Source organism: Neoarius graeffei, chromosome 22 (assembly GCF_027579695.1).
Source record: "Neoarius graeffei isolate fNeoGra1 chromosome 22, fNeoGra1.pri, whole genome shotgun sequence".
Classification (NCBI taxonomy): Eukaryota; Metazoa; Chordata; class Actinopteri; order Siluriformes; family Ariidae; genus Neoarius; species Neoarius graeffei.
This window is the reverse complement of record NC_083590.1, coordinates 45,404,733-45,430,175: the sequence shown is the minus strand read 5'-3', so window position 1 is coordinate 45,430,175 and position 25,443 is coordinate 45,404,733. Positions and strand designations below refer to the sequence as shown.

The 25,443-nt window shown below is 41.5% G+C and overlaps 1 protein-coding gene across 5 annotated transcripts in view; it reads right to left on the bottom strand.

Moving 5' to 3' along the window:
• Nucleotides 1-586: 586 nt before the first annotated feature.
• cnot3b (CCR4-NOT transcription complex, subunit 3b) overlaps nucleotides 587-25,443 on the bottom strand; it is a 140,430-nt gene continuing 115,573 nt past the window's right edge. For all 5 annotated transcript variants that reach the window (XM_060904855.1, XM_060904857.1, XM_060904858.1 and 2 more), the window contains 4 exons: nucleotides 20,520-20,718; nucleotides 17,770-17,902; nucleotides 17,560-17,685; nucleotides 587-2,182 (listed from right to left, as the gene is read on the bottom strand). In XM_060904855.1, coding sequence (XP_060760838.1) covers nucleotides 2,084-2,182; nucleotides 17,560-17,685; nucleotides 17,770-17,902; nucleotides 20,520-20,718 — 557 coding nt within the window. In that variant the 3' untranslated portion in view covers nucleotides 587-2,083. The remainder of the gene's footprint in view (nucleotides 2,183-17,559; nucleotides 17,686-17,769; nucleotides 17,903-20,519; nucleotides 20,719-25,443) is intronic.

Sequence of the window (25,443 nt, the reverse complement as noted above, 5' to 3'; positions counted from 1 at the left end):
CTAAATTGACCGTAGGTGTGAATGTGAGTGTGAATGGTTGTGTGTGTCTATGTGTCAGCCCTGTGATGACCTGGCGACTTGTCCAGGGTGTACCCCGCCTTTCGCCCGTAGCCAGCTGGGATAGGCTCCAGCTTGCCTGCGACCCTGTAGAAAAGGATAAAGCGGCTAGAGATAATGAGATGAGGTGTTCAAGGAATCAAGAAGTGCTCTCTGGCTGTCACGGGATTTAAACTCCCAACATTCAGGCAAGATTGCAGAAACCTAACCACTCTCTACACTATCAAAAGGACTTATTCCTCAGAGTGAGCTGATTAAAATGACTGAATTGGTCATTTACGCATTTGTTTATTCTCCGTTTGTACAAAAAAAAATCAAGTGGGAAAGAATTTAAAAAACAAACCACTGCATAACTACATGCTGTAAAATATGATGCATGTGGTGGTGTCCCCCCAAGTGTTTGTTCTTCAGGGCTTTATTCCTTAAGGATGTGCATCTAATTTTCCTAAATTTGCTTAGAAGTCATGCTTTATCCTCAAGAAGAATGTCAAGTGATAAAACAGCACTCAGAAACGAATCAACAAGTTACTTGAAAAGTAATTTCTTTATTAATATTTTACAATCTTTTACTTCATTTTATTGTCTTGTGTAATGATCTTGAACTCCTCTCCACTTTGCAACCGTCTTTTTTTATGCTGTTCCTTTGAAAATGGAGGGGGGGGGGGAGGAGAAAAGACATGACATGAAAGAATGCTCTGTACATCACCTTTTTCCAGTTAGGAAAAAAAAATTATATATATTTCACATTTTAATTCTCTTCCATACAGTACGCTCAGAAAAGGTAAACGTAACAAAACCTGGAAGGGGCACATGGCCACTTGTCACATAGGTATCATACTCATGTTTCATGAAAATAAAAATGGCTGATTATCTACTTTCTTCAGATAGTTGTATCTAAGATGGCAAGTTCCCAGGGTGGGGGATAAATCACTGAGGTGGCACTCCAAACATTGGAGAATATTATAATTAAGAAGGCTTTGTGAAAGGAAGCAGATTGCTGGCAAATAAGGTGAAAGTAGTCAGGGCCATTCTGTCCCTAATGCGACTTTAGTGATGCTTCAGAAAAACATGTCTTTTTTTTTTTCTTTCTCTCCTTTGAGAATGTCCAAAAGCAGGTCAGAGTACCAATTAATCTTATAGTTACCAAGGGCTTTTAATGATCCACCAAATATTTTTTCTTTTTTTGTCAGTAATCATAAATCAAAGTTTTGTATGATCCATACACAATATTGTGGTCATGCAGACTAATTATTATGACTTTTTTTTTTCCCCCCCTGAGCCTCAGTAATGGGAGCACGTCCAATTCTGAAAGAGCAGACACACAAACTGATGTTAGAGGATGTTTTTTTTTTTTAGTGCTGGTGCTTTTCATTCCAATTCTCTCTCACACTCTGGGCAGTGTCATGATCTTCAGTTAGAATTAGGGGCTGGATATTGACTGATGAAGTGGGCTGCAGATAACTCTTGACTGATGGATGAGGATGTGGACAACCATAATTTTTAATTAAAAAAAAAACAAAAAACAATCTTAAGATAGGAGGAGGAAGCGAATGGAATAATTGATTATGATTGTGGTCAGACATATGAAATGCAGGCCAGTTCATTTCATCCAGCTTTAAAATGATGACAACTTCAAGAATAAGCAATTGAATTTGGCCTCCCAAAGCTCAGTATTCATTGTGCTAGAACAGATATTTAACATTTGCTTGTGCACTACGACTCGTACCAGCAACACAATCTGATTTGTGTTTGTTGTCTCCTGTGCTGGACGAACGTTTGTCGGCTTGTGTCTCTTTGGCTCAAGAATGCTCCGTCAAGATTTTTAAGTAAATTGATTAAAACTAGGTGTTAAGTGGAAAAAGTAGTGGGCAAGTGGATTTTATAGGTACTGGGATAAACTCCGAAGGCAATATGCACCAACGAGACATAAAACAGCCTCGCATCAGAGTCGCCACACCACACATCCACACAAGAGTGCGGATTCAGTCCAGGAATGTCAACAGTAGTCTGCAGGTCTTGTCGTCGGTCATTGGAGGTCCCGGTCCTCAAGATACCTGTATTCAAACGTGAATCCTTCTTTTTTCCTCTGGCCCCACTTCTCGTAGTCAAAGTAAATGTATGTCCCCTGAGGCACAAAAAAGGAAAAACAAAATATAAAACATCTGGCTCGAAAAGTTAGCATCAAAACAATTTTCTCATCTGGGGTATTTCTATTTCAAGTGACCTGAAAACAAAACAAAAGGTCCTGACTACAAAGAATGAATGGAAGTTGATAAGATTTAAATATTTGCAGGTTTAAAGTGGACTAGATGTGAGTACCATTAGAGATGAAAACATTCACATCACTAAAATCCTAGAAATAAATCCTCAATCTATCATCTCACGTGTATAAATGTTCACTGATTTTTAGTGTAATTTAGCTTGAAATGCTTCCCTGTCTTTTTTTTTTTTTTAAATATAAATATTTTCCCTTATGTGCCTAGATCCTAAACAGCTCCTAAACATGGTCGGTCACTTTTCTTCTTTGTAGTTCATAATAAAAATTAATGAATGAAAATAAAAACATTTACAGTAATTCAGAAACCGTGAAAATGTTATTTTTGCTGATAACAGTGATAATCATCTGAAGCCAAGGTCACAGATGATGTGAAAAAGCCCAGCAGCTGAAAGAGATTTGATTGCTGTCGAGGGTAAAATTACACTTTCACCAATTTTGCTTTGGACCGAGTTTGTCTTGGATGAAACTGAACCCAGCAAATCTACCATTCTCTAAAAAGTGGGCCAACAGAAAAACAGGGGTGCGGGCCTGGAGTCAGGTCTGACTGAAAGACTCAACATGAGGGAACTACTTATTACTGTTTTAGTACACACTATGATTCAAGAGCAGAATGTACATACCAACGTATCTTTAGCTATTTTGAATAAGTTATCACAAACTAGCTAAATTATTATAAGCTGCTGCTAGGCATGGAATGATTCACCCAATTCGCAATTTGATTCATGATATGTTCATGATTTGATTTTCCCCACAATATTTTTGAAAAAAAATTAAATGAAAAAATAAAAGTTACCAAAAAAAAGCAAAATTAATTTTTCTATTTTTTAAAAAAATCAACTTAACTATTCCTTTTGCAAAATAAAACAAAACTTTTGTTTCATTTTCTTAAAAACCAACAATAATTATTTACCCATATTTGTAAAGGTTGGAGTAAAATAATAGCCTATTAACTAAAATATTCCTTTTTCATTTTTAATAAGTTTATAACAAATAGGCCTTTTATTAATAAACCTTTATGAACAGTTGTACGACCTCCATTTGCTTCGCTTTTCTTTAACTTTCAGCAGTCTGTATAAAGAGAGCTCTGATTTGTTATTATTTGGACAGTACAACAGCTCTTTCAGGTTTAGAACTGTTTTTGTGCGTTTTAACATCATTAGAGCTGTGTTACTTCCGCCTACAGTGGGGTCACGTGCAAAGATTGTATTCAGTCACGTGACTTTTGCTTGCAAGTTTACCATCAGTGTCACAATGCATGCATTTGACTCGCACCTAGGGGCAATCTAGACTAGCCAGTCCACCTACCTGCATGTTTCTGGGCAGTGTGAGGAAACCATAGAACACACGAGAAAATCCACACAAACAGAGAGAACATACTTGTTCAACATTAAGCCATGGTTCACTACAGGTTGTATTCAGTCACGTGACTTTTTCTTGCCAGTTTACTTCTGGTGAATGAAGTAGTAGTTAGACAAGCCAATTTGGTTGTCATTATGTGAAACCTAGCTAGTGAAACCGTCTCTGACTATTTTCACAGTTTAGAGGCTAATGCACGGTCTAGAAAAGTTGTTCTTTGCAATGGGATAGATCCTTACACGTTATCAAAGAAGGATTTTTCCAATGAGTTGGAAAATTATCCATCCGTTGAGTTCCCCGACATCTCAAATTACCTGGCGCTGCAGACTTCATTCTACACGGGGACACAGATGAAAAGAGCAGGTGTACAACTTTTTATATGTGGCTGGGTTAAAGATCTGGGGATCGGGACACTACAAGATAAATCCTGTATTGTTTATGCCCAGGTAAGTAGCATTTTTGGGCTTTTTGCATGCGTACAGTGGTGCTTGAAAGTTTGTGAATCCTTTAGAATTTTCTATGTTTCTGCGTAAATATGACCTAAAATGTCATCAGATGGGGCGTCGTGGCTCAGGTGGATAAGGCGCCATACCATAAATCCGGGGACCCGGGTTCGATTCCGGCCCGAGGTCATTTCCCGATCCCTCCCCGTCTCTCTCTCCTGCTCATTTCCTGTCTCTACACTGTCCTATCCAATAATAAAAAAAAGGTGAAAAAAAGCCCCAAAAAAATCTTTAAAAAAAAAAGTCATCAGATTTTCACACAAGTCCTGAAAGTAGATAAAGAGAACACAGTTAAACAAATGAGACAAAAATATTAAACTTGGTCATTTATTTATTGAGGAAAATGATTCAATATTACATATCTGTGAGTGGCAAAAGTATGTGAACCTTTGCTTTCAGTATCTGGTGTGACCCCCTTGTGCAGCAATAACTGCAACTAAATGTTTCTGGTAACTGTTGATCAGTCCTGCACACCGGCTTGGAGGAATTTTAGCCCATTCCTCCATACAGAACAGCTTCAACTCTGGGATGTTGGTGGGTTTCCTCACATGAACTACTCGCTTCAGGTCCTTCCACAACATTTCCATTGGATTAAGGTCAGGACTTTGACTTTGCCATTCCAAAACATTAACTTTATTCTTCTTTAACCATTCTTTGGTAGAACGACTTGTGTGCTTAGGGTCGTTATCTTGATGCATGACCCACCTTCTCTTTAGATTCAGTTCATGGACAGATGTCTTGACATTTTCCTTTAGAATTCGCTGGTATAATTCAGAATTCATTGTTCCATCAACGATGGCAAGCTGCCCTGGCCCAGATGCAGCAAAACAGGCCCAAACCATGATACTACCACCACCACCATGTTTCACAGATGGGATAAGGTTCTTATGCTTGAATGCGGTGTTTTTCCTTTCTCCAAACATAACGCTTCTCATTTAAACCAAAAAGTTCTATTTTGGTCTCATCCGTCCACAAAACATTTTTCCAATAGCCTTCTGGCTTGTCCATGTGATCTTTAGCAAACTTCAGACGAGCAGCAATGTTCTTTTTGGAGGGCAGTGGCTTTCTCCTTGCAACCCTGCCATGCATACCATTGTTGTTTAGTGTTCTCTCCTGATGGTGGACTCATGAACATTAGCCAATGTGAGAGAGGCCTTCAGTTGCTTACAAGTTACCCTGGGGTCCTTTGTAACCTCGCTGACTAATACACACCATGCTTTTGGAGTGATCTTTGTTGGTCAACCACTCCTGGGGAGGGTAACAACGGTCTTGAATTTCCTCCATTTGTACACAATCTGTCTGACTGTGGATTAGTGGAGTCCAAACTCTTTAGAGATGGTTTTGTAACCTTTTCCAGCCTGATGAGCATCAACAACGCTTTTTCTGAGGTCCTCAGAAATCTCCTTTGTTCGTACCATGATACACTTCCACCAACATGTGTTATGAAGATCAGACTTTGATAGATCCCTGTTCTTTAAATAAAACAGGGTGCCCACTCACACCTGATTGTCATCCCATTGATTGAAAACACCTGACTCTAATTTCACCTTCATATTAACTGCTAATCCTAGAGGTTCACATACTTTTGCCACTCACAGACATGTAATATTGGATCATTTTCCTCAATAAATAAATGACCAAATATAATACTTTTGCCTCATTTGTTTAACTGGGTTCTCTTGATCGACTTTTAGGACTTGTGTGAAAATCTGATGTTTTATTTATGCAGAAATATAAAAAATTCTAAAGGGTTCACAAACTTTCAAGCACCACTATATTTGCAATGGTTACTAGGACGCGACAAACTTGAGTATCAAGTGTAAACAAATCACAGCCACTCGATTCTCAATCCTCCCTGCTCTTCTCTTCCAGGTAAATCATTCACAAAGATCCACAGAAACCCCTTTAAAGACCTGAGGATTATATACCCATTACTTTACAATATGGCAACCATGATCAAAAAGTAAACAAAAACGCATCTAAGGACTTAAGCATCTCCTGAACTTCAAAACATCAGGAAATAACGAAAAATGGCAAGAAAAGTGATTTGCGAATCCAAACGAAACAAGACGTGGTCATCACTATCCCTGCCATGAGCCTTTTATGAAGACCTCTTAACACTTACGGCCTTAGAAGCCCATTGCTTTTATATTGACTTATGATGTCATAAATGCCATGACACCTTCATAAAACGCTACCCAGGTTTTTTCAGTAATATGAGCACACAAAGTTGAATTGATGCAGCTTATGTAGTTTCTGAGAAAACTTGCCCAGATTGAGTCCACTTGTATAAAGTCCAATAACAAAAATCAAGGGCCATAACTCTCAAAATAATTAATCGTAAATGATTTTCGAAATCAACTTAGATCATGAACAGTTGAACGAGCACGCAAAGTTTCATTGATGTAGCTTATGTAGTTTTTGAGAAAACTTGTCCAGATTGAAAGACAGACGGACGCCATTGACTCTGCTCTCTTCCATCGCAGCAAAAAGTTCAAGAGCCACCTTTCCTGTTGTCTTTTGGTAAAATGCTTTGTTTCTTCAACCTTTATCACTTCACAGGGAACGTGGATGAACCTTTTATCAATTTCACTGTTTGATTCGAGCAGCCCAAAACACCACAAGCATAGGGCATTTTAACGACTAGCAAGGCGCCTGAGCAATAGGAACACTTTGTAAACAGCGAGCTTAGCTGACCACCACTTCATGCCTTGCATACCTAATGACGCAGATGTGACGTCAGATACAACCCAGTCGTTCCTGCTACTGTACGTTTTTGCATCCTCTGCTGTGTAAACAATGCAATTACAGCAAATAAAAACTAAGATTACACAGCCTGATAATAATCTTGATTCATTTTTTAGTACATCGATTCAAAGCTCCATAAATTTGTATCGTGATTCATCACCACATGATATATCGTTACATGACTAGAGGCTCATCTCATCTCATCTCATTATCTCTAGCCGCTTTATCCTGTTCTACAGGGTCGCAGGCAAGCTGGAGCCTATCCCAGCTGACTACGGGCGAAAGGCGGGGTACACCCTGGACAAGTCGCCAGGTCATCACAGGGCTGACACACAGACACAGACAACCATTCACACTCACATTCACACCTACGGTCAATTTAGAGTCACCAGTTAACCTAACCTGCATGTCTTTGGACTGTGGGGGAAACCGGAGCACCCGGAGGAAACCCACGCGGACACGGGGAGAACATGCAAACTCCGCACAGAAAGGCCCTCGCCGGCCCCGGGGCTCGAACCCAGGACCTTCTTGCTGTGAGGCGACAGCGCTAACCACTACACCACCGTGCCACCCTGACTAGAGGCTGCTAATTAATATTCTATTTAATGAGCTAACCAGCAAGTGTAGTAGTTTACAAAAAAATTAACATCATAAGATCAATCGTTCACAAACAACAAACTTGCATGCTAGTTTTGCTGTTCACTAAACCAGTACTTTCCCTACAGAAATACAGTGGGGCAAAAAAGTATTTAGTCAGTCACCAATTGTGCAAGTTCTCCCACTTAAAAAGATGAGAGAGGCCTGTAATTTTCATCATAGGTACACTTCAACTATGAGAGACAAAATCTCATCTCATTCTCATCTCATCTCATTATCTCTAGCCGCTTTATCCTGTTCTACAGGGTCGCAGGCAAAATGAGAAAAAAAAATCCAGAAAATCACATTGTCTGATTTTTAAAGAATTTATTTGCAAATTATGGTGGAAAATAAGTATTTGGTCAATAACAAAAGTTCATCTCAATACTTTGTTATATACCCTTTGTTGGCAATGACAGAGGTCAAACATTTTTTGTAAGTCTTCACAAGGTTTTCACACACTGTTGCTGGTAATTTTGGCCCATTCCTCCATGCAGATCTCTTCTAGAGCAGTGATGTTTTGGGGCTGCCGCTGGGCAACACGGACTTTCAACTCCCTCCAAAGATTTTCTATGGGGTTGAGATCTGGAGACTGGCTAGGCCACTCCAGGACCTTGAAATGCTTCTTACGAAGCCACTCCTTCGTTGCCCGGGCAATGTGTTTGGGATCATTGTCATGCTGAAAGACCCAGCCACATTTCATCTTCAATGCCCTTGCTGATGGAAGGAGGTTTTCACTCAAAATCTCACGATACATGGCCCCATTCATTCTTTCTTTTACACGGATCAGTTGTCCTGGTCCCTTTGCAGAAAAACAGCCCCAAAGCATGATGTTTCCACCCCCATGCTTCACAGTAGGTATGGTGTTCTTTGGATGCAACTCAGCATTCTTTCTCCTCCAAACACGACAAGTTGAGTTTTTACCAAAAAGTTATATTTTGATTTCATCTGACCATATGACATTCTCCCAATCCTCTTCTGGATCATCCAAATGCTCTCTGGCAAACTTCAGACGGGCCTGGACATGTACTGGCTTAAGCAGTGGGACACGTCTGGCACTGCAGGATTTTCGTCCCTGGCGGCATAGTGTGTTACTGATGGTAGCCTTTGTTACTTTGGTCCCAGCTCTCTGCAGGTCATTCACTAGGTCCCCCCGCGTGGTTCTGGGATTTTTGCTCACCGTTCTTGTGATCATTTTGACCCCACAGGGTGAGATCTTGCATGGAGCCCCAGATCGAGGGAGATTATCAGTGGTCTTGTATGTCTTCCATTTTCTAATAATTGCTCCCACAGTTGATTTCTTCACACCAAGCTGCTTACCTATTGCAGATTCAGTCTTCCCAGCCTGGTGCAGGTCTACAATTTTGTTTCTGGTGTCCTTTGACAGCTCTTTGGTCTTGGCCATAGTGGAGTTTGGAGTGTGACTGTTTGAGGTTGTGGACAGGTGTCTTTTATACTGATAACGAGTTCAAACAGGTGCCATTAATACAGGTAACGAGTGGAGGACAGAGGAGCCTCTTAAAGAAGTTGTTAGAGGTCTCTGAGAGCCAGAAATCTTGCTTGTTTGTAGGTGACCAAATACTTATTTTACTGAGGAATTTACCAATTAATTCATTAAAAATCCTACAATGTGATTTCCTGGATTCTTTCCCCCCATTCTGTCTCTCATAGTTGAAGTGTACCTATGATGAAAATTACAGGCCTCTCTCATCTTTTTAAGTGGGAGAACTTGCACAATTGGTGGCTGACTAAATACTTTTTTGCCCCACTGTATCATGCACCAGGTCTGCCAATAATTTTGCAATCCAGCTCCACACAGAGATATTTACAAAAGATCTGGTGAAACTTCAAGGTGACTGCAGATTAATGTGCTCATATACATTGTAAGACTCCTGTGAGGCTGCCAAAAGACCTACGACCTACACTAAAGGAGCTTCTGGGATATCTGACAAGTACTTGCCACTTCAAGAATGTGACAATCATCCCTCGCATTCTTCTTTGGTTTAGACTATAGGTAGGGTGGCTAGATGGGAGCTCCCCCCCAGAAAAGGCCATCTAAAATCACCCCAAAATACGTGGAAAAATGGCTTATGGTCTGATGAGACCAAGGTAAAAATTTTTGGGCATAATTCTAAAAAGACATATTTGGCACACAAACAAGACACTTTATCATCCCAAAATCACCATATCCAGGGTGAAACATGGTGGTGGCAGCATCACGCTATGGAACTGTTTCTCTTCAGCTGGGAATTACAGATAGCGCCAAACAGATCCCTTGCACTGTCACATTTACATTAAAGCATATACGCAGAACCATGGCCTCACTTTCGTTTAATAAATGCCTTGAGACCTCAAGAATGGCACAGGAGTAGTTTTAAGCGTTAACAATAAATCTAATATTGTAATTTTTATGATTCAAGTGATTTATACAGGTAGCGGTCTGAGTGAATGACCTTGACGTCCGTAACATCACAGCAGGAAGTCTATTGGACTCATCGCCATATCCGCTATACTAAAACACAGAGCTGAGTGCAACTCCGAGCCTCCATTTTGAGCTAATTTATTGCCATGCCATGTAGATGTGTTGCTGGCTGGTGCAGCAACACGACAGAAGGTGGAGTTACGTTGCATTCATGGCCCAAGAATGTTCAAACTGCAAAGATTTGGACACGTTTTGTGAGAAGTTCACGGGCACATTGGGTGCCTACGAAGTGGTCTCTCCTCTGCTATGCACATTTTACTGAAGACTCATACGAGACCTCTGATCTGTTGAGGAGCATTGGCTATAAGCCCGTATTGAAAGAGGGTGCAGTATCAACAATTAAAGGAAAAGAAAACAAGAAAAGGAAAGTATTTATTTTATTTTTTTTTTAAAAGGAAAAGTTCAGTTGCACCAGTCCTCCCAGAATGTGAGCCGAGGGTTGTTGCTAAAACCCGGGATGGAATGGGACGTGACATATTATCGCTCGGGCAGTGACCTCCCCGCGGTTGTTGCTAAAACCGGTGACGTCCCGTGTTTTAGTAATTGCCTGAGCTGAGCAGTAATGGCGGAGTACTCTGTATGGACAAAATAGAGAAAGAGTGGCGTAGCCGTCTGTTTTCTAAATTGGATATTGCTGCCATCTCACCCTTACATGGAAGAAGCGAATGAACAGAGAACTGAACAAACAACTGAAAGTCAGGTTGTTTCAAAACAATTGGCCACAAGGTCGGCCTTCAAGAAGCGAGAACACAGATGGGTAAGCTCCGACTCTCATTTGGATACAAAAACACATTGTTTACGTGCATTTAGATACATGTAACTTGTATTGTGTGTTTAAGTTAGCGGTATAAGATTTAATTTGCTTCAGAATGTGATTGTCTCAGTTCATCTGATTATTTAATTAGCCTTTTACGTTTTATCAGTGAAAATGCATGCATGTACATGTATGTTGCATAAGTTATAACACCTATCCTGTTTTAATGAGAGTCAAATCAGTCTTAGTTGAGCAAGTCGGTAAAGGTATTTCTTATTTTCACCAAAAATTTTTATTTATATGACTTTGGTCTATATCTGTCAAAGGCCTCGGCCTTAAAACCAGTTACCGCAGTGATGTCACACACTCAGGCATAGCTAGCTCAGCGGGGCAGCTCCAATTCCAACTTTGCGGTCGATTTTAACTCTCAAAAATACATTTTTTAAAATTCCCATTTATGCAGCATACAAGTGTCAAGGATGGAGATACTATCCACTCAGAAATTTATTTAAAAATAAAGGTTCTGCGTGTCTGCTTTAACAACTGTCGCTAACCTAGACCAGCGGACCAAGCGAACTTTATTTACATTTGTACATGAAAACAACTTTGCCGACGGTTTTACATGTTTACATGACCTTGTTTATTGTGCGCATTCTGAAGCCAAGTAAAGATGTCCGACATCTGTTGCTGTTGTCCAAAGAAAACTACAGCTAAAAAAAAGCTTGACTACCAGATTACTTGGATAATCTTAGAAAGAAGCGAAGGATAGATATACGCTGAAATGAGTTTATTAGGGGTTATGATCTGTACAGAATTCCTCGAAACGACTGGAGTGACAGTACAGATTTGTGGCCTAGCGTTAGCATTAGCTATATGTTGGAATATATCCCCCCAAAGAGTCCCAACACGGAAGAACAGCTTTAAAATAAATAAATAAATAAATAAATAAATAAATAAACTACAAAAGCAAGAAAACCTTTGTGTTTCCACAAAGGTTTGTCCAGACTTTTTCCCCGCCGACATCAGCTTTTGGGAACAGAATGTTGAGAAAGCCAAAGCATTTACTCTCAAAGGACTCCGACCTGAACGGTGGGCTAGATGGTATTCCGCCCCTCCATGTCTCAACAACCCCAAAGACTTGCAGTTTCAGAGCTATTTACTAGGCCTGTCACGATATTCAAGATATCGACTTATTGTACGGTAAATGAAAATGAACTCTGTAATTTTTTTTACCATGATTTTGGCATTTATGAGCTATACATCTACATAGGGAAGTCGCCAGAGTATTAGCTTGACCCACTGACTGAATAAAACATTGCGCTGTTTTCTGTCGTCTCATGCGGCTCTCTGTCAGAGGTGGGGCCTCCCAGCATGCAACAGTTATCCAGCCAGGGTATCCACTGAATGGGGAAAAGACAATACGTTGCTCTGTTGTACAGACCATAGGCGTAGATTCGGGTATGGACATGTCCCTACCAATATCAAACGACGGCTGATATGTCCCTACCAATATTTCTGATTGAAGGGGAAAAAAAATCCCGCTCCGTGCACGGTACACAAATGGTTTCTGTAGGTTTCCAAAATTCGCCCATGAAAATTCGCTCTGGGGGTGTGATCGCGAAAACAGCAAGCAAGTTCGGCTACCATGTCAATTAGCAAGTGTGGTTGCAGTGCAGTGACCGGCTGCTAGGTAGCAAGCTAGCAAACCGTCCTTGAGGAATGTAATGTTAGATTAGATCATAAAATTAATCAGTTAACAACAGTTCGTATTCAGTGTGTAAAAACGACAACATATGACTGTTTCTAAGTTTGCGTGGCATGTAAATATCAATCCAACTTGATACCGACAACAACTGGTGTTCATTAAGGTCACAAAGACATTATTAAATCATATCAGATTGTGCTAATGTTGGCTAATATTGCACTGAGTCTTGTTTGTGAAGTGCCTGCAAACTTTAGCAGCCGGCTAACCCTGAATTTGAAGTGCTTCAGTTAAGACCTGCAGAGCCCTGACCGAGTTTGTGTAACATGACACATGTAGACAACCCGATGGTGATGTGGACATTGTTCGTGGCCCAGACACCTTTTAATCAAATAAAACATTTTCACATAATAAGCATAACAGCCTCCGCCTTCTTGATCAGAAATTTTTGGTTACTCCCGCCTCTTTTGAAAATGTCACATACCAAGTACACACATACGCTGAACTGATTGGTTTTCAAGGGGGTTCATTTGAAAGCGGTGGCTAAAAACTTTTCTCTGTAGAACCCTGTCACTCCCTCCTCTCTCCGCTCTGGGCTCAAGAAGACAACAAAAGGGTAATAATATAACAACCAATCAGAATTCAGATACATTCTGTTGCCAAGTAAAATTGTAACCTTTCAACGTGTCAAAAAAAGTTCTCGAGCCCTCGTCCTGTTTTACCGTTAGATCAATCACATATCAGCTTAAACTAGCATTCTAAAACCAGTTACAGATCCCACAGAAGAGAGCCGACTCCCCCTGCAGCCTCATGGAACAGTGTTTAAGGGTGTATTCAGACCAGGATAGTTCGATAGTTCACTTGCTTTGGTCCGAACCAAATGTTTTTTTTTTATTTTTTCATTTTGGTGCGGTTCACTTTCACACTGTACATTTTAGTAAGCGGACCAAAATCTGTCAACAAAGCCACGCGCCCTGAGGTCGTTCAGCTATTGGTCAGAGACGACACGCACACAAAGCGTTAAGTTCAAAAGTAGTCACGGAGGATAGCGCTGATGAGCGCACATCATGTTGTGACAGTTCTGGCTCTTCACGCAAGTCGCTAGTACCGCCACTTTTTGAAAGAATGTCCTTGATTTTAATGTAGGTCTGACGGAGTTTCTTCACTTTTAGCCGACATTGTTCTGGGGAGCGCGTGAACCGCTTCTCCTTCATTTTCTCACTGAATACAGCAAACACGTCGGCATTTTTGTGTGTTCTCTCCAAAAGCTCAGATATGTGGACATCTGCCCATATATCCACAAGGGTACGCGTTTCTTCCTCGGCCCACGTTTGCCCCCTACTCATTTTTTGTACTCTGTAGTCTAGCCTGAATGACTGAACGACTGTTGTAAGGTTCCCTTGACAACCGAAACAGTGTTTGCGCTTTGCGGTGGAGTGTCAGGACTCTGTTTCCCATAATGCTCGACAAACAACGGAAGCTCCCGAGGTACAAAAAAGCAAAACTGTCGGATTAGGCCCGGTCTGCTTTCACACCTCCAAAAGGTCCGCACCAGGGTTCCTTTGGTCCGGACAGAGTCCGACCTTGCAGCTCGGTCTCGGTCTGCTTGTTTGGTCCGGACCAGAGTTCGGTGGTTTGTATTCAGACCAACCCAAAAGGTCCAGACCAAGGGAAATTTGGTTCGTTTGGTCCGGACCAAACAACGTAGGTGTGAATACGCCCTAAGGCTCCGGATGGGTTTTATTTCCGTTTATGAGGGAAAGGAACATACACCCTCCCGACAGTCAGTGCGTTATTCGCTTGTAAAACACATTTGCAAACTGGTAGAATGAGTTAATAAATCACATGCAAGATTTGCAATTAATCAAATGAATTGCATATTATTATTATTATTATTCATGAATTACTACAGTTCTGAACTTCAAATTTTAAAAGTCTGGCCTTTGGAGAGATGATGGAGACTCTTTTGGTGGAACACAACGGAGCAAAATATTGTGACCCTCTAATGTTGACCTGAAGTTGGCATTAGGTTATGTCCCCACCGATGTTAATACCAAACCTACGTCCTCGCCTACATGTTATCTCATTCTGATTGCTGTTACTTTAATCCAAATGACAGCTGGCAATACGCTGTTACTTTGCACTTTATCTGGGTACTAACCTTTGAGAAACTGGATTGGCAGAATGCTGCCTGTGAAGAAAAGAATGTCTTTTTATTACCCCGTGCCAAGTTAATATTTACTTAAGTGCAATTTTTAAGAGCCATAGATTGTATTTTATTTATTGTTTTTGAGTGGTTTTGCTGGATTGTTTTATTTCTTTAGGTTATTTATTCATATTTATATTTTTTATGTTCCACTGTTGAATTGAATAAGTTGATGTCATTAAAAAGTTTACTGTTCTTTGAAAGGGTGTATTTGCATGATCATTATTTTACTAGTGGCATAAATTTGTCTTGAAAAGACGTCAACAATAATATCAGTTATCGCAATAATTTCTGAGACAATATATCGTCCAACAAAATGTGTTATCGTGACAGGCCTACTATTTACACTATCATTTATAGATTGATGCTTATTATTGTTAAAACAATATCTAAAGTGTTATTTTTTTGTAAAATAAAATATCTTGCTCTAGACTTTCAAACAATATTGTAAGATTTTCTTTTAATTTTATCTAATAGTGGATGGTACAATAATTACAAACGCTAACAGAATCAACACATTCCAGTTGTAGCTGTAGTTATAGTAACTATAATCACCCTTGTAATAATAATTTCAGTAAACGGTTAATGTTCAGTTCCCTCTTCATTTATTCTCTATTCAAAAGGCACAACTGAGTCACACAGGTTGATAAGTGTGTAACGGACAATAACAATTTTATCCAAAATAGTTTTTCATGCCTTAGTTGATTTATTTCAACTAAGTGTGTTTGTGTAGAACTCTCTCAAACTGTAGGTTCATTACTACACTACGTTCATGGTGACATTTTGCACAGGACTAGGTTCCTCTGATCACAGAAACGAAGCTACAGCGCTCTTTGCTCTTAATCTTTTCTGTTCTTTCAGGATATATGGCACATGTTGCTCCTTGTTGGGTTTTTACTGAGTTATGTCTGAGTTGTTTGTTTGGTACCCAGTCTGGGTTTTCTGTGTCAAATACAGACGCTGCTTCACCTGTAAGAAAATCACTTTCATGAAGAAGCTAACTCGAACGTGAGCAGAAAAAATAAAACGAGATTCTTAGGGCACTATCTCACTGGGTTGCGACATCCCGTGACTAGTTGGAGACACGACAATTGCGATAAAATATGCGAATTAGCGACAATTTTCACTTGGAATCGCACTGAATTGATATTCGCATATTTTACCGCAACTGTTGTGTCTCCAACTAGTCGCAGGCTGTCGCAGCCCGGCTTTCCCTCGGCAGGCAGGGAAGGAAGGAAGGAAGGAAGGAAGGAAGGAAGGACTCATGCGAGGAAGCCTTACGGAAACTGACTTGAGAAGGGTTTGCGACGGCTTTGCGACACCAGCGACGCATTTGCGGCTATTTTGAGAGAAATTCTGTCGCACAAATTTTTTAAACATGTTCAAAATTTCAGCGGCGAAGGAGCGACACTTTGCGACTCATGCGAGGAAACTGAGAAGCCCTGCGAATGTTTCAAGACACTTTTGAAACTCTCTTGCGAATGACGTTCGCGATTTGTCGCAAGCTGCCGCAGCCCAGTGAGATACTGACTTTAACCAAAACTCTTCCATATTCACTTCCAACTTCCTATTTTTTAAATATGATCACAAATTTCTCTGGAGTTTTCAGGCTTAGCTCCTCTCGTCGTATTCTCTTTAACCACTCATTTCATCGTTGTTCTTGAAGCATTTGCTTCTCTTCGTTAACGTTTTTCTTGATAGTGGGGAGACGGGGCGGCACGGTGGTGTAGTGGTTAGCGCTGTCACCTCACAGCAAGAAGGTCCAGGTTCGAGCCCCGTGGCCGGCGAGGGCCTTTCTGTGCAGAGTTTGCATGTTCTCCCCGTGTCCGCGTGGGTTTCCTCCGGGTGCTCCGGTTTCCCCCACAGTCCAAAGACATGCAGGTTAGGTTAACTGGTGACTCTAAATTGACCGTAGGTGTGAATGTGAGTGTGAATGGTTGTCTGTGTCTATGTGTCAGCCCTGTGATGACCTGGCGACTTGTCCAGGGTGTACCCCGCCTTTCGCCCGTAGTCAGCTGGGATAGGCTCCAGCTTGCCTGCGACCCTGTAGAACAGAATAAAGCGGCTACAGATAATGAGATGAGATGAGTGGGGAGACGGTAATAGCTTTTATCGGTTTCTTGATTTGAACAACCAAAAACAGTGCAAAAATCAACCATATTGAAGACAGATTAAGCCTTGCTTACACGAAAGACGGTGTCTGTCTGACCCCCAGGTGAAATTACCACACGACGCGTGACATCATGCGCAAGGGGTCTATACCAATCTATTTTTGCACAAAACATGTAGGCCTCCGTTAGACAGCTGAAGAGGAAGAAAAATTTAATCTTCCTTCACAATAATGGCCTAAATCCTCAATCCAATTCAACAAAAAAAGGCTTCAGAAGAAGAAAATCACCGTTTTGGAATGGTCCAGTCAGAGCCCAGATCTAAATGCTGTTAAAAAAACCTGTGGTGTGACTTGAAGAGGGCTGTGCGCAGGAGATCCCCTGACAGTTTCATACGACTAGATAATTTTTGCAAGGGAGAATGGAATAAAATTTCTCAGTTGATAGATTCTTACCCAAAAAGAGTGTTGTAATTACAAGCAAACGCATACGCCCCTCCCCCCCCCAAACATTTCTACTTGTCTTTCATTTTAATTTTGCTGGTTGCTATAAATCACATTAAAGGTGCAAAGAGAGCGGACAATATCGATCCTGAATTCATTTATTTTGCATCACAAAACTAGCCATTTTAAAAGAGGTGTGTCAACTTTTTATATCCACTATACAGTATGTGCAGACAAGGAACCTCCCGTGGAATTTTCCATGAACAAGCTCACCACTCGGTCTCACCTGCTCAAACTCATCAGTGATGGTCTTAGGTTCCTCATGCCTCTGGAACCACATCATGTACTTTGTGTGGAACCTCCAGGATTGCTTTTTCAAGGCTTTGGCTGCCAAATACTGAGCTTTTGTGCCCTACCAATAAAATGGATATATACTAGTTATATACATATAGTTAAATGCAGTGTCTGCACAAGAAGCAGCAGAATGAACGCCTACCTCAAGGTAGTAGAAAATGAAGAAGAGCGTCTCTGTGGACAGCCTCTGGTAGAACTCCACACAGTCAGAGTGTGGTGGTGGCACCTGGTGATGGAAAGGCAATGTGGGACAGGGATTCCTCATCAGGTACTGCCTGTGTGTGTAGAGGGAAGACAACACAGGTTCAGACAGCACATCATCGTCAAAATCAAAAGGTTACAGGAGTTAATGACCAAGAACTATTAAAAACCTAACAAACTAGAGGCTTTGCATTATCATGTGACCCCCATAGCAACGGTAACTATGCTGCCATGACAGGGGGCGTGCTTGTCGTGCTTCATTCAGACGAGTTGGTCGTTATGGGAAGGTTTTGCTGCGTTTTTGGATGTGCAAATAGTTTTGAACGAAACAAAGACACCAGATTTAATTTACCAAAAGTAATTCATCATTTGGGGGGAGGGAACTAGAGAGATTTCTAAAAGTAGAAGAGAAAAAGGGGAAAAACATTCAGCAGGACTCGGTGTCGAACGGAGAGGTGAAAAACCCGATGGTGTGCTCACTTCATTTCCACTCAGGTAAGAATTCAAAAATCATTTCAGAACTGCAGCACAGAGCTCATACAGTGAAGTGGACATGAGTGTAACAGTGGTTCGGCACAACCTCACCTTCACCGAGACTTAAGAAGTGCATTTTCATTCTGGTATCCTTCAGAGCACGTGGTGCTTGCGCTTGGGAGCCAGTCATTATGGGAAACACCCAATGCTGATTTGAGTCCAAATCAGCACATGCATATAAGGACACAAAGGCTTTGTGAAGTATTGTCACATTTGTTTCTAGCCATGTTTATGACTCTTTGAGTTTCATTTGTATTTTCTTTTTGTAAATATTACGCCTGCTAATAAACATTCTTCCTGCGCTTAGCTCCGTCTACCGCCGCATACCAGACAGAATACTTCACAAAGTCTCTGTGAAAACAGCGTGCTGATTGTGCTCAAATCAGTATCAAGTGTTTCCCATAATGACTGGGTCCCAAGTGCGCCAAAGGATCCCCGATTGGGAATGCATGTTTTAAGTCTCGGTGAAGGTTAGGTGGTGCAGAACCACTGTGTCACTCATGTTCACTTCACTGGATAAGAATGAGCACCACACTGCAGCTATGATGATTATTATACCCCTGCTGGGGGGGTGGGGGGTGGTGGACTGGTTTACCTCTGTCCGTCCGTCTGAAACGCCCCTTTTCTCAGTAACCACAAATCATAGCCACTTGGTACCAAACTTCAGCTTGGGGTTCTATACCGTGTATACCGTTTTCAGGTCTGTCACACATCAACTTCCTGTTTACCAACTGAATGTTTTTACGAAACATATAGTGTGGATTTTGACGCTATTTTTTGGAATTCTTACCTTCGTGGAAATGAAGTGAACATACCATCGGGTTTTTCACTGCTCCGTTCAACACAGAGTCCCGCTGAATGTTTTTTCCCCCCTCATTTTTCCCTTCCACATTTAGAAACCTCTCGAGATTTCCGCCCGATGAATTACTTTTGGTAAATTAAAAAATCTGATGTATTTGTTTCATTCAAAACTATTTACACACCCCAAAACGCAGCAAAACCTTCCCATACCGCTCAATAACAACTAACTTGTCTGAATGAAGCACAACAAGCGTGCCCCCTATCATGGCGCTGTAGTTACCGCTGCTATGGGGTCACGTGATGGTGCAAAGACTCTATATATAGTTAATTATTATACATACGGGCCACCTTTTTCATGGAATAAAAACATGTATTCTATTCCCTTCTAGTGGGTTTATTGATGGCATGCAATATTATCATATCGCTTATCCTCCATGTCTTACACCACTCTCCCCAATGGAGAATGAGCGTGCAATATTGTTATAATATTGCATGTTGTCAAGACAACACGACGTCACATCAGAGCTCATGCGAATATTCAGTGACAAAACTTTTCTGCTGTGCATGCGCACGATCATTTCTTTGTCCGCCAGGAGACAGAGAAGACGGGGTTAATTCAGTGCTAGGTTTAAGCACTAAATAAATAAACCAAAACTAAAAGACACGCTGAACACCTGAAAGGCTACCAAAACTTCGTTATATATTCTTCATGCATATTTACAAGAGAAAAACAGACCAACGGACATCGAAAAACTGGCAAAAAAGACACATTGGAGATGTAAAACTTCCATGCTAGCAAGTGGCCGACAGTTTGTAAACAAACATGGGCATGAGGTTTGCTTTGTTAAAAGCGGAAGATTTTGAGAGAATTTTAGCTGCTGGGTCGCTCCGGTGTGTGTAGTTGTCAATGTTGATTTTAAAAGTAACTAAGTAAATTACACAGGGAAAATAATAACAATAATAACAACAATAATAATAAATCAGCTTGACTGCACTAGCATTGGCCTGTGCTAACACTACACTGGCTGGAAGGTAACTGGACTGCCACACTAACAGCTCAGAGTCGCAGGTAAGCTCGCGTTGGCCTTCGAGAATGCTGATATGTAGCATAATAATAATACCGGATGGCATTTTTTTGTGGTCTATCAGATATATTCCATTCAGCTATTCATCTTCGACTCGTTCAATATCATGCTAGCTGAATGGAATATATCTGATAGACCACTCAAAGCCAGCATATATTATTTAAATATCATTCCACAAACATTCACCATCAGCATTAGCTTTGGAGGCACATGCCTGAAGCAGTTTGGTTTGTGTATCTGTGAAAGCCAGATGAACACAACGAATGTGTACCTGATCCTCTCCGAGTCTGAAGGGTGGGGCATGTGCGTCCATGCGGCCTCTTGCATAACGTGCTGGTAGTGCTGCTCTTTGGAGATGGGGACAGAACCCAGAGGACAGACGCCCAGAGATGGAGGAATGTTCACCTCTGAAAGAGAAGACTGGGGGGCTGTAGGGGGACCTGATGGGGTTGTGGAACTAGGGAAGATATCTAGGAGAGGAGACACAGGTTAATCTCAACTACAGGAATATACAGTTCCCTCTATAAGTATTGAAACAGCAAGGCAAATTCTTTTGTTTTTGCTTTACACTGAAGACACCTGGGTTTGAGATCAAAAGATGAATATGAAACAATATTTAAGAATTTCAGCTTTCATTTCCTGATGTTTACATCTAGAGGTGTTAAACAACTTACAATGTGGCACCTTTTATTTGAACCCATTTCAATATTTTTTTAGCATTTTTAAAGTGCTCAAAAATATTGGAGCACGTTACTGCTGCTCAGGTCTGCTGTTTTGTTTTTTTTAAACAATTAATAGCACTGAATATGTTCTCTTGGTTTGAGCCCTGGGTATCACATGTGAATTCTATGTTTGTTGTTAAACGTGTTTTTTTTTTCTCTCCGTGCTTCCACGGAAGGCGGTCGCATTTTCTGCTCTCCCTCTCCCTCCTTTTTTTCCCTGCTTGTGCTTCTGTGTCTTGTCTCGTCTGCTGTACTTTTTGAAGAGACTCTTCCTGCATTACTTTCTAAACTAAAAAAAGCATGGAATTGATAAACTGGTCTCCTAACGAAATTGACACAGTTTTCTCGACAAGAAGTTTGGGTTCGGGGGAACCCATCTGTCCTGCCGGAACGGTTGCGGCTGGTTACACAATGGATGTGTGGGAGCGGTGGCGGGTCGTGTGCCTGGCGATTCTTTCTGTGGAGGACATTGAAGATATCTACCTATTCGGAACCATGATTACAGGACTTTTGCTGATTGGATTAGGCATTGCCCTGGTATATTGAGGAAATTAGACAATGGTGACAGCTGTTCAAAGCCCCACAAAGCTGCCCGATATGATTGGAGTGGTGGGCAAAGCTGTTGGCACTCAGACTGTGGACATTCAGAACTTTAACCACAAAATGGTTGTTATCTCAGAGCAGCTTTCAGCTTTGCAAGGAATACGTTTTTCGGAGATCAATTTGAATAGAATGGACGGAATGGACAGATATGGACGAGCGGTGTGGACGTGCAAAGACTGCGTCTGGAAAGACCAAACAATTCATATCTTATCAACATTCGGCTCCCTGAGACAGCTCCGGCCTTGGTTCAGGCCGTTGCTGAGAAAACATTTCCCCCTGAAGGTCACTGCTGGGAGACACTCTCGCATTCCTTCTCTAACTCTCCGCGGTCGCCATTTTTACCCCCAGTGTGACAAGAGGGTGCGTGACCAGCGCCTTCATGGCTGCAGGAGCGGACGGCTGCTTGCTTGCGCTGGATTACCTCCTCCCCTCCCCCCCCGATTCCCCCCCTCAAGTCCCGTGTTTAAAGTGTACTTGTGTTGTTGTGTGCTTATGTGCAAAGGTTTTTTAAATGTTCCCACACTGTACTCCTGACAGGAGCATAGTGGGGGGGGGGGGGGGGGGGGGGTTCTTTTTTTCCTTATCTCTCCTCATGTTGTGTTTCCTTTTTATCTTTATCCCTGTCTTCCTGTCCTGTCTACCCTATGTCAATTGTATGTTGTATATGTATGGACAGGTTGACAGCTAATTTCGCTGGTATATGTGACTAGTGACAATAAAGGGCATCATCATCATCAAAAAGGATAAACCAACATGAAGACCAGAGAGCTGTCTATGGGAGAAAAGCAAGCCATTTTGAAGCTGAGAAAAGAGGGGAAAATCCATCACAGCCATTGCATAAGCAGAAAGAGAGGATCTGCACATGAGCCTGGACATACGAGCTCATCAGTCAAGCACAGTGGAGGTAGTGTCATGGCTTGGGCTTGCATGGCTGCTTCTGGAACTGGCTCACTACTCTGTATTGACAGTGTAATTCATCATGGCAACAGCAGAATGAATTCAGAAGTCTACAGAACCATTCTGTCTGCCAAGGGGAAGCCATGGCCTAATGGTTAGAGAAGCAGCTTTGGGACCAAAAGGTTGTCAGCTCAATTCCCTGGACTAGCAGGAATGGCTTAAGTGCCCTTGAGCAAGGCACCCAACTTCCCAGGCTGGTCTAGGTATGTTGTACATCTCTATGGATAAGAGCATCTGCTAAATGCCTGGAATGTAATTTAGAAGAAATGCCTCCAATCTAATTCAACTTCAAGATGTTCATCATGTAGCAAGACAATGATCCAAACCACACTGTCAACACAACAAAGGACTTCATCAGGGCCAAGGTCAATCACCAGCATTTCACCTGCTGAAGAGGAGACTGAAAGGAGAAACCCCCAAAACAAACAACTGAAAGAAGCTGCAGTACAAACCTGGAAAAGCATCACAAAAGAATAATGCAACAGTTTAGCGATATCAGTGGGTCGGTGATATCTTGATGCAGTTATTGCAAACTAAATATTATGTACTTACTCATTGTAGTGCACTGAGGGCCGTACAAATGACCAAGAGCCAAATATTTTCCCATACGTCCCGACGCAACTCAGTCAAAAATCATTTTATCATATGACCTTTTTAAACTAACACAGCGGAAAACAATGAACAACGGTGAGTGTGCGAAAAATGACTCAACTGAGCACAGTGAAAGTGAATTTCATTATCAGACACGGACCTAATTGAACAAGCTGAAATTGTCGAAGAAAATGGAAAAAAGGTACTTTCGAGTGAAGAAATTCACTTGTTTATACAAGGACAACAACAAGAAAAACTAAGTACGACATGAACGTTTTTAAAAGATTTCTTGCAGTCATCCCCTCTAAGGAGTTAAGACAGCTTGCTATGTAGTCTCGACATACAAGCAAAGAAAAAAAATGAGATTTAGACTACGAACCTGACACTTTGTCTTCCTTTTCGCAAAGTATTCAACACTAATTGTTGACAACAGTAAGATAAACATCCTGAAAGATGAAGACTTTAAAAAGTCCAAGAAAGTCCTGAAGTCCAAGCGCAGAGACCTCAGAGAAAATGGAAAAGGCAACAAACTAAATGCCACAGAAGCCTTGACTTGTGGAGATATTTGATCCTATTGTTGAAGAAAACAATTTTAATAAAGTTAAAAATTGTTAAAAATAAAAAAAGAATAAAATTCCACTTTCACTGTGCACGGTTGTGTCACTCATTTTTCAAAGTAACAACTAAGAGCAAAATGAAAACAGAGGAAGCGAGGGAAACAGGTCCGGGGCCACATATGACTTCTTCCAGACCGAATTCAAAAATCTATATCTGCCCAGTCACGTGACTTTTCCCGATGGATTTATTAAGAGCGCGCGCACGGGTCTGTATGGGTCAGAATAATAAGTGTTATTTACTTTAAGACTGTCTGATCCAAAACTTTTGATCACCTAAAAATTGAGTGGTCTGCCACAAAAACTGCCATGTTCCAAGTTGTTTAAAATATCAAGACGGAAAGATCAGGAAATGAAAGCTGAAATTCTGATTTATTCTCTCATGTTCATCTTTTGATCTCAAACCCAAATGTCTTTTGATGATCCAATGTATGTTTTGTGGATCCCTTCGTACAGAGCACTTCTTGATGATGTCACTATAGTTATGGGTGTTACTCAGGAATATTCTGGGAAGAGAATTAACTCTGCAAAACAGCAGCCTAAGCACTGTGGCCTTCCTCCGAGTCTGAACTTCGAAAAGACCCTGTGGCAGCCGTAATATCACAAACTGTTAGCTTGACTACATTAGCTTTTCCTTTCTAATCGGGAGTAAACTTACAGCTTGATGGTTGTGGCAGTGGGGGCGTGGTCAAACGTCGGCCTGTGACCGGAGGGCGGAGTCAGGGAAGGTAAGTGGCAGAATCACTGCACCTGAGGTTAATTATTGTGTTTGTGTGTCTTCCCCAGTGACCACGCCCTATTTAAGGAGAGAGAGCAAGAGCAGAGGGAGCGCTCTCCCCAACCAGACGACTGATGTGTGCGTGTGTGTCTGAGTGTCTCGGAGAGTGGTGTAACGCTGAAAAGTGTAACAATAAAAAGAGTTTTGTGAACTCAGTACTGGCCTGCCGTCCTTCTAAGCTCCACCCACCCATACGAACTGTCACAGTGGTGCCGAAACCCGGGAATGAGCACAGAAGGACGGCAGGCCAGTACTGAGTTCACAAAACTCTTTTTATTGGTACACTTTTCAGCGTTACACCACTCTCCGAGACACTCAGACACACGCACACACATCAGTCGTCTGGTTGGGGAGAGCGCTCCCTCTGCTCTCGCTCTCTCTCCTTAAATAGGGCGCGGTCACTGGGGAAGACACACAAACACAATAATTAACCTCAGGTGCAGTGATTCTGCCACTTACCTTCCCTGACTCCGTCCTCCGGTCACAGGCCGACGCTTGACCACGCCCCCACTGCCACATAGGTACTCTGCTTATCTTAGTTTGAAGTAACCCTCTCATCCACTTGGACGTGAAATAAGAAAATGTTGCTAGCATGGTCCGATACAGGTACTTTAAAGAGACTGCCAGATTTAAGCCATTTCCCACTGTTCTTCTGTTTGCAGGAACAAAAAGAAATGACAGTTGTGCAAGAAATTAAATTAAAAGTTCCGGTGGATTTTGAAATATCCATGCTAGATGTCTTGAGTGGATGAAATTGGGAAAATGATTCAGTTTCTTTCAAATCTTAGCACTGCCTGTTCAAATGAAATCAACCAGCCTCGTTAAAGTCCCCATGAAATGGCTTTTTAGCTGTGATGTCGAGATTTGTTACTGAAACTGGAAGTCAGAGTCACTACGTTTACATGAACATAGAGAAAATCGAATTTCTGC